The 10,198-nt window shown below is 50.3% G+C and overlaps 1 protein-coding gene across 1 annotated transcript in view; it reads right to left on the bottom strand.

The window, feature by feature from the left end:
- Nucleotides 1-7,784: 7,784 nt before the first annotated feature.
- Nucleotides 7,785-10,198, bottom strand: part of Klhdc10 (kelch domain containing 10) — a 61,356-nt gene continuing 58,942 nt past the window's right edge. Inside the window, exon 11 of the mRNA XM_031381063.1 lies at nt 7,785-7,814. Coding sequence (XP_031236923.1) covers nt 7,785-7,814 — 30 coding nt within the window. The remainder of the gene's footprint in view (nt 7,815-10,198) is intronic.

Genomic DNA, 10,198 nt, shown 5'->3' with positions numbered 1-10,198 from the left:
AAAAAAAATTACTTTCCGTGGGCATAAAGATTAAGCCTAAACAAATTATATCTAAAATATCACTGGACAGCAAGGTCGGTGGCACATGCCTGCAGTCCCAGCATTGGGCAAGCTGAGGAGATGGGGCAGTCAGAGTTGCTGTGGGCAACAGTGATATTGGGTCTCAAAAGCAAGGAAGGGGAGGAGGAAGGAGGAAGCAGGGAGCAGAGAAGGAAGAAGGAAGAAGGAAGGGGAGGAGGAAGCAGGGGACAGAGAAGAAAGAAGGAAGGGGAAGAGGAAGGAGGAAGCAGAGAAGGAAGAAGGAAGGGGAGGAGGAAGGAGGAAGCAGAGAAGGAAGAAGGAAGAAGGAAGAAGGAAGGGGAGGAGGAAGGAGGAAGCAGGGAGCAGAGAAGGAAGAAGGAAGGGGAGGGAAAGCAGCAGAGTTGGCTTCCTGCATCTCCCCTCTTTTCCTATTCTAAGTCCAAAAATCCAGCATGGCCTCTTCAAGAAGGGCCCCTCAGCAGGCTCCCCCAAGAGACACATGGAAGTCCAAAAGCAGGAAGTTCATTCCTAGACACAAAGTCTGTCTTTTTCTTTTTGTGCCAAGGGGACTTGGCACTCTCCCTTTCCAGTGTCCACCTTGCTCTCAGAGAAGTCTCAGCCTGAGGAGACAATCCCACCAGCAGGTACAGTCAAGGAGAGCTTTAACAGTACAGAAAAGCTTTAACTCTTTCTAGGGATCATGGAAACTGAGTGCCTAGACCTGGGAGGGCATAGGCAGCCCCCGACTCGATGGGATGGCCTAGCCCTTGCCTTGCTTGGTGCACCCTTGGGAAAGAGTAACAAAGGAACGGACCTCAGGGAGCACTCAGCAAGGTGGCTCAGCACCCGCTCTCAGAAGTGCTGTGAGGAAATGGCTTAGACTCTTCTTCCCCAAAGGGCTGGGAAGGAAGAAGCCACTGTCTGAACTCAACCTCCCCACTGAAGGGCTGATTCTCTGTGGCTCTGAGCCCCTTGACTACCCTCACCTGGCAGCCTCCTCAGACTCGTGGCAGGCTCTATACAACATCAAGGGCCCTTTCTCTGGTTGTCCTTTCCCTCAAGGGGCACTGCAGGCTATAGTGGTTGGGGAAGCCAATCGGTGAGGTGTGAAGAAGAGGTTCCAGGGGAGAGCATCCTCCCTGAGACACTGCTTTGGAGGTCAGCTAGGGCACCTGGGTTGTCATGTTCAGAGGTGCTGCCAGTTAGGTTGCGGTCAGTTTCCAGGGGGCCTGGCAGGGAAGATGAGGAAGACGCTATTCGGCTGACGACAGTACTGAGAACATACATAGCCTTGCTCGGAAGCGTGCAGGTGAGTCAGAGCTGTGTTGGTACAGGCACCACACGGGCCGTGTTTATGACTAGCCCAGCTGGTGCTGACTCCATCTCAGAACACTCACAAGTAATTTCAGGAGCGGGCTGCAATTCACACCTGGATCTGCTCTCACGGCAACCTGTCAACACTCAGACACAGCTTGGTTGGACACATTTTCCAGGTGTCACCAGGTGATTCAACACATGGAGGATCGGCCTTCCCTCGACGCAGGAAGACAAGCGTGCAGCAGTCCTATCCGGAGGCTTGGAACTCTACCTGCTTTCAGTTATTTACTTATTGATTTGAAACAGGGTCTCACTGTGTAGCCCAGGTTAGCCTTGAGCTCACTGTAAAGCTCAAGCCGCCTTTAAACTCATGATCCTCCCCCTAAGTGCTAGGATGACAGGTATGTGCCACCAGGCCACACTTCATTTCCTTACCTTATCTCTAAGCCAGTGCGCTCATCCCAGACTCTCCCACGAGGTAATTTCAGCAGGAATTCTCTCCAGATCTATTGCCCCAAACATACTTACATCTGACACGGCCATTCGTATTCCTTCTGGGGTCCTCTTTGCATGGCTGACTTCAAGCAAGCTAATTAATTATTTTAGAAGCCACGATTAAATCGACACAGTGATTAATCTGATAATCCTTTTTATGAAATTACCTCGGAAACGCTAACTTTTCATCTTTTGAAACTCACTGTGTAAATTACTCTGAAGATTACATTGTACCAGCTTTTGGCTCCGTAAATCTTAATGGCAATGTTTTGCCAAAAGCAATAAAAGCGGCCCTGGATTTATCAGGTCAATCAGGAAAGAGGCAGGCAGGCAGGAAATTGAAGGTGACTCACACTGCGAGGGGGTGGAGCGGGGAGGGGCGGGGGGGGCGGGCTTGACTGAAGAAACCGTTGATACTTGCCACTGTGGCCACATACAAGCATGGTAAGGAGCCTCATGGAAGCAAAGGAGGGTGCAGAGCTCCAGTCACAGCTGCCAAGGCTCCCTGTCTGAAGGAAGAGACGGACAGCTCTTACATTCTTGCCCCTTCTCCCTAGCCCCAGCATCTCCTCCCAGTGCCCAGGGCTGGGTCTCTCTCAGCACACAACCCGAGTTCTAAGCTTAGAGGGCACCTGCAACAGCCTCCAAACTCCCTAGGTATAAGGCAGAGGCAAGGGGTATGCTTGGGCTCTTGATTTCCTCTGCTCTACCCAATGGGCAGGGTCCTGGGCCTCTCAGGCTCCCTTGAATTGCTCCAATCTTACTTTAGATGTTATCAACCATGATTTCCTACAGCCTGGCTGCAGTGACCAAGCCTATCCAAGCACACCATCCCCTTCTACTGCTTTTTTTTTTGTTTTGTTTTGTTTTTTTGGTTTTGGTTTTGGTTTTTTGAGACAGGGTTTCTCTGTGTAGTCCTGGCTGTCCTGGAACTCACTCTGTAGACCAGGCTGGCCTCGAACTCAGAAATCAGCCTGCCTCTGCCTCCCAAGTGCTGGGATTAAAGGTGTGCGCCACCACCACCCGGCTTCCCCTTCTACTGTTAAGCTTCTTTTCTACTTAGTAGCTACACACTAAGCCTCACTGAAAATGAGTTACATTGCTCTGCAGCTTGTAGGAGGTGGCGGGCACTGGCATGGGCCTCTACAGATGGCAGGACAGGCGGAAGGCACCACCTTCTGAACCTAGACCCCCAACTGTCCAGCTGTCTGAAAGTGTTTATTGAACCTACTTTGTTCCAGGCTCTCAGGACTATGGAACAAGGTAGAGTCAGCTCCTGTCCTCCTGATGGTAGAACGAATAGGCAGTAAACTCTATGAACACGAGGGGAGAGGGGAAGGGGACAGAGCCAGTAGAGGGGTCAGGACAAAGGCCTGGGAGTCTCCCTAGCAGTGCCCTAGCTTTGGCTCTTCCTCACTGAGATGACATTTGAATAGAGAACTGGAGATGGAGCACAGAACCACATAAAGGTAGGAGGAAGAGCACTGCAGGTAGAGCGAGCCACAGGTGCCAAGACCCCAACCAGGCACACACTTCCTTATCCCAGGAGCAGCACCATGTCTCGACTAAAGGGAGCCCCGTGCAAGACACCAAGGTCAGGTAGCTTGGGCCATGGAAAGTGCTGAGATGTAACCTTTCTGCGAATCTTACAAGGAAAACGTGTTTCGATCAGTTGCCTTGTTCCCATCTGAAAGCTATACCCCAGCCAGGTCCCATGCTTCCACTGGCTCAGGTGAAAAGGCTTCAGGGCTCAAGGTTTCCAAATCTTGGAAGCCTCACTGCCAGGAGTCAACCAAGACACCCCACACAGATCCTGCATATTCCCCATCTCTACTGCTTCCTCTCTGGGGCCGGAAGAGGACCAATCCACCGCTTCTGTGTCTTTTCTCCTAGCCCGGCTACTCAGATGACAGCTAAAGACATGGCAAGCTGCTTCACCTTCCCCGAGCCCCGACAGGAGGAGTTTATGAGGAAGCTGATAGGAACCCCGAGAGCCTACTGGCCCTCTCAGGTTCCATGTCAGAAAAGTCTCAGTGTGTGGTAATTATCTGGTCAGTGAGGACTTGAGTTGTCCTCTGGAGAGTGACAGGACAGTCTGTCTCCTTCAGGAGATGGTGACCCACACCCGTCATCCCATGCTGGAGTTATTCTAGTCTTCTCATGATGCCACACAGGAGCTGGGCCAGTCTGGAGGAGAAAGGATGCTGAGCCTTCCTCTCAGAGGAGGAGCATCCTCTTAGCTCACTCTTCCATGAACTGGACAGGGAGTCTTTCAGACAGAACCTGTCTTTGGCCCTGGGTCTCATCCCCGCGGCTTAGCACCGCGGCCATGGAAGCTTTTCTGGAATGGGCTAGCAAGGTGTGAGGGTCTAAGCATGTGTCCGGAGAGCCCTGACACCTGTTTAATACTTCCCAGGTTGATGCAGCATTTCTGGTGTGACTCCAGCCCCTGGAGTACACCCGTGTATCCAGGTCTTGGCTCCATCTACCACCTCACTTGTGGGTGCCAGGCTCCTCACCTCTCCTGCTCCAGGCCCACATCACCTTCCAGAATGACCCCCATCATGAACACGGCTTAGAGTCTTTCCTCCCTGTTGCTTTTCCAGTGAGGCCTCTTTTCCCCCCTAAAGTCATACAAGCGCTTCCGAGAGAGCCACATCGACCGCCCTCTAGGTTGCCATGGAAACAGAGCTTTCTTTCCTCCCTCCTGTTTACCTTGGTCAGGGGACTGCGGCAGAAAGCAGCCTGTCGCAGGAGGAGAAGGGAGGGCGGGGGTGGGGGGTGGGGGCGGAGAGCGGGAGGGAGAATCAGCTCGCTTTAAACCAGATCATTCCGGTTTGGAGTGGTTCTTCCCCCCCCCCCCGCCCCCGCAGCCTTAGGCCCCTCTTGCTGTACAGCACTGCATTAGCACACAGGGCTGTGAAGGGAGGGAGGATCCTCACCCTGCGAAGCTTTAGTGGAGAAAGTCCTAGGCCCGTGGTACCCCTGCCCTAATTCCATGTGGATCTGTCTCCCTCAAGGCAAGAGTTTGGCATCCAGTGCCAAACATCTCTGGAGGTGCTGCCCCAGGGTGACTGCTGTGCTCACGTTGTCCTCCACCCCAGGATAAAGAGATGGGAGCTAAAGGCCAGGCTTTGCTCTGTATATATACTCTTCAGTGCCCTGGCCAAAGTGGCCCTCACCCCTATTTACCAAAAGGATCATTGTTGTAGCCTCGAACTTATGCAGTTTTTCTGGTTTCTTTGGTGGACTTCCTCCCCTTCCAGAAAGGCACCAGAAGGTGGGTGATGTCCCTGAAACATTTTGTAACATACTCTGTTCTCAGTACCTGATTACTCTCCGCTAACTGGTTTGCTGGGTAGAAGCCCTGCCTGCCTCCGGGTGCTATTTGCCTAAATACAACAAGGTTGTGCCCCCGTGGCATCCCAGCCGGTTGCGTACCCACCAGACGCACAGCGTGGGCACCGGCCCCTGCTAGCCGCGGTGCCCACGACCAGGCCCTGCGCTGCCCGCCAGGGGGCGGCAGAGAAACCACCCTGGGCAGCTTCTCGGCGAAGCACGAGGCCATCTTACATTCGGAAAATCCTGACCTGGCTCCGCAGCTGTGTGGACACTGGGAGCTTTGCCGGGACAAGTGACTGGCAGTGGCACCTGGGGGACTGGAAGCTCGCTTCGAGCGCGGCTTCCCGTCCCAGCCACAGGCTCCATCGTGCTGCATTGCGGCTCCGTGGAGCCCTGCCCACCTGGGGAAGAGTCTGATCCTTTAATTTAAACCTCTTCGGCTCCGGGTGCTCCCCCGCCCCCCAAACACACACACACATTCCACCCCACCCCCGGGCACCGGAAGGCGCAGGAAGACCCTTCCTCTGGCATTGGGAGAGCTGGTAACTCCCTTGGCAAGAAGACTTTGGTGAACCATGGCCTAGCCTCCCGGGAAGGCCAAGACCTTCAAGCTTATATTCCCACACCACGTTGTTTTTGTTTGGTTTCTGATTTTCTTTTAAGAAGCCCTGGCTGGCCTTGGAACTCAGTGTATAGATCAGACTGGCCTTAGACTCACAGATCCACCTGCCTCGGCCCAACTGCTGGGATGAAAAACAAGTGTGCACCATCATGCCGGCTCCAGCCCAAATTTAGCTAAGTACAAAGTGTTACACGTATGGAGTGATGCTGGACTGCAGCATGTGGTAGAGTGGTAGATATGACTCTGCTACCCTGGAGGGAGAGAGAGTTGGTCTTGCAGTCTTGCAAAGCAGGTGTACAAGCTGTGCGCAGCCCCCCATGATCCACATTCCTAAGAGTCCCATCTGCGTGGTAGGCAGTGCAGATGCCAACATCTTGAGCCCTGATCTGAGTTTGCTTGCTGGCAGCAGGAATTTCCGTAGTAAATAAGCCATAGGGTTACAATTAAATTTGTTCCCCTTCCGGGGAGGGAGAAATTTTGGAAATTGGTAAAGATAACAACCTTCTCAGGCCCAACCAAACTCTTGGTAGCTTTAATGAAAAGGATCATAAAAGATAAACTGATCTGCCTGTCCCTTCTGGGGTGACATACACTGACACACCTGATGTTTTTTCACAGATGCCATTGCTGTGAGGACCCTGGCTTGGTGTTGTGTACTAAGAATAGTAAGTGGTCCAAGTGTGTAGCTGTCTCTGTCCTCTCTTTGCCAGCCCTAGAGCTGTGCTGAGGAGCCAGCCATACTAGGCAGGCCCTTCCTGTCTGGCTGCTGCGTGACCTGAGAGAATCTCACTTTTGTGTGTAAGGCTGTGCTGTCTGAACCTTGGTGAAGCAGGGCTAATCTGCAGGGTGTCCTGGGCATAGAAGGTGCCCTCCACCTCTTTTCACCCAGCTAGGGAGAAAAAAAAAAAGTGGTACAATAATGTTCTTGTTTGATGTTATGAAGGGACAAGATAGTGAGGAATAAGCTTCGGGCAACACGATAAAACTACACACTTAGCCAGGCGGTGGTGGCCCACGCTTTTAATCCCAGCCACTTGGGAGGCAGAGGCAGGCAGATTTCTGAGTTTGAGGCCAGCCTGGTCTACAGAGTTCTAGGACAGCCAGGGCTATAAAGAGAAACCCTGTCTCAAAAAAACCCAAAATAACAATAAAACCACACACTCAGAACAACAGACTTTTTTTTTTTAAACAAACTCCTCCTCCTTCATTTGTTCCTCTCTAGAACTGGCTCTTAAAGATCCCAAAGCCAGGCAGTGGTGGCCCATGCCTTTAATTCCAGCACTTGGGAGGCAGAGGCAGGCAGATTTCTGAGTTCTAGGCCAGCCTGATCTACAGAGTGAGTTCCAGGACAGCCAGGGCTATACAGAGAAACCCTGTCTTGAAAAACCAAGATTCCTAAATACCAGCCTGGCTGCATGTGAACGAGTGCAGAGCTTAACTGCTGTATCCTTTGAATCACTCCAACTACAGACTTAGTGAGAAAAGGTATATTTGCACTAACTAGAAAGACAAGTTTTTGTTTCGTAAGGAGAGGGCGATGGCAGCGGTCCAGCCCAGGGCCTTGCATATCACATGCTAGGCAGGTTTCCTACCCCCTTGCTATATATCTCCAGCCTCCACTCGTCTCAATGCTACCAGACTAAGTGGGCTAGGCTAGGATGCTTTGTTTGTTTGTTTGTTTTAGATACTATCCTTTTTATCTCTAATTAAAAAGCTACCTAAAGGCCGTCTCAATCTGAGACCTCCGTGCTCTAGAGAGCAGCAATGACTGACACCTATGCACCAGGACCAGTAGGCATCAGTCTAAGGACTCCCCACCGTCACTGAGGCCTCACAGAGGTCTCAGGAGACACTATTAATCCACTTGAGGAAGAATGACACTGGCGCCATTTTACTCTTATTTCAGTGGCTCTCACGGGAGGGAAGGAGGGAGTCTGATCAGACTGTCACCCTCACATCAAGGTGACAGCGCAAAGACAAGCAATGCTCATTCTGGCCGTGGCTCTACAGTTCTCTGCTAGACAATTAGGAACAAGGAAGAGGGTGAGCAGCTGTGAGACAGGGCTCCCCAAATCTTTAAGCCAGTCGGTAAGAGCTGACCTTTGTTAAAATAACATATTTTATTTTAAAATATTTAAAATAACAACAGAAAAAAAACCCAAAACAAACAAACAAACAAAAATCCAGAACTGAGTTTTGGGGATTCAGACCCCAAATTTTTCATTTTTAATAAATATGTATTATTTTTTGAATGACTGTTGTGTGTACGCATCTCACCTTCTACCTTTATGTGGGTTTAGGTGGCTTTTTTCTACTGAGGCATCTCACCGGCCCTGCATGGTTTAGAAAGCAGTGGCTTACATTAGCTCTGCAGCCAGCTTTGTTCTTCCCGCCTCCATTTACACAGCACCTCCTACTCTGTCCAAGCCTGAATCACACACGAGCATGCCACAAGGGTGGCACTCACCTGGCCTACAGAGCTGACACCAAACACAGCGGGCCTGGCAGACGGAGTATCAGGTCAAGGGGTGGTGGCCACCCTAGACCAGATGTAGAGCTGTACAGCACCTTTGGCAAGCATCCTACTCACCAGAGGCTTGACTGGTCTCTTATGTCCTTATATCTAGTCCACTTCCTCTGACTGAAGAGTAAACCACACCCAAGGGAAAGTGAGTTCTAGAAAGCAAGTTTCTTCCTAAAACTGCCTATCTGTGGCTGGAGCCTAGTGTGGCTATTTATATTTAAATACATTTAAATCAAATTGAGATCCAGTTTGTCCATCAAGGTAACCAGTGCTGGAGTATTCAATAGTCCATGTGGAAAGTAGCCACCAGCCTAGTAAACAGAGCAGGTAGCGAACATGTCCTTTTCCTTACACGAAGCTTTCTGACTGGCAGGCTGAGCACAGCAGAGACTGCAGTGGTGCAGTCTAACCGCGCTAGGTAACACGGTAGCTCTGTAATAGTTTCCGGATAAACTAGAATCTTGGAAGCAGATGGGACCAGAGGCACAAACCCATGAAAACCAGCTGAGGTACTGCCCCTCCCCTCCCACCAGGCCAGAACAGCTCTTGCCTAGGAACTCAGTCAAATGCAGAGAAGACTGTTTTCTGGGGAAAGGAGGATAGATAGATAGCTTGGTAGTCACAAAAAACACACGGGCCCTTGGAGAGTTCAGTTCTCAGCCCCCACGCCAGCGGCTTACAATCCCGTTGGAATGCCAGCTTGGTGATTGGTCTCTACTTAACGTGTTTGTTTAAGGATAGGGGTCTCTATGTAGCTCTAGCTGTCCTGGGGATTGGTCTCTATTATCTATATCTATCTATCTGTCTGTCTGTCTGTCTAGAGATAGGGTCTCTATGTAGCCCTACCAGTCCTGAACTCAGTCTGTAGACCAGACTGGCCTTGAACTCAGAAATCCGCCTGCCTCTGCCTCCCAAGCGCTGGGATTAAAGGTGTGCGCCACCACTGCCCAGCTTTTTGTAAGAATCTTTTTCAAAGCTCTTGTAGGTCAAAAATATGAATGTTAAAAGGATTAACTTATTCTTTTTTTAAAAGGCTTATTTATTTTATGTATGTGAGTACACTGTAGCTGTACAGATGGTTGTAAGCCTTCATGTGGTTGTTGGGAATTGAAGGCTACACAGAGAAACCCTGTCTCAAAAAACCAAAAAAAAAAAAAGAATTTTAGGATCTCTGCTCACTCCAGTCAACCCCATTTGCTCCAGCCCAAAGATTTATTTATAATAATAAATAATTTATAATAATAAATAAATACATAAGTACACTGTAGCTGTCTTCTGACACACTAGAAGAGAGTGTCAGATCTCATTACAGGTGGTTATAAGCCACCATGTGGTTGCTGGGATTTGAACTCAGGACCTTTGGAAGAACAGTCAGTGCTCTTACCCGCTGAGCCGTCTGGCCAGCCCACCTCCTTACTCTTTAGGAAGGCAGGGAAATAAGGCAAAGGAAGGAAGACTGCCCTGCACAGGACATCTTATGGTTGTACGACAGACAAATGAGCCCAGACCCTTTCTCCTCATTGTAGATTTTCATTGTTATAGTGAAGAGATCTGTCCTTAGAGAAAGTCAATGGGAATAGAAAGGAGTGTGTCCAAATTCTAGACGGCAAGCCTTAAAAGTACCCAATGTGGATGGAGTGTCCCTGGCTACTCTGGATTAACAGAGCTGAGGAGATATATTACTGGGAGAAAGGGCCCAAGATGAAGCAGGGCTAAGAGAACCCCAGTACAGGGCTCCGCTCCAACAGTGGCCTTTTCTCTGGATTGCTCACAGGCAGGCTGCAGACAATCATGGCAACTTAGACCAAGTAGATTTAGAGATTTATTGATCAGATTGTTTTAGAAAACCAACAGCAAACACTGACAAGGTAGGTTAA

The sequence above is a fragment of the Mastomys coucha genome, unplaced genomic scaffold (genome assembly GCF_008632895.1).
Source record: "Mastomys coucha isolate ucsf_1 unplaced genomic scaffold, UCSF_Mcou_1 pScaffold20, whole genome shotgun sequence".
Taxonomy (NCBI): domain Eukaryota; kingdom Metazoa; phylum Chordata; class Mammalia; order Rodentia; family Muridae; genus Mastomys; species Mastomys coucha.
This window is presented reverse-complemented; position numbering and strand designations above follow the sequence as displayed.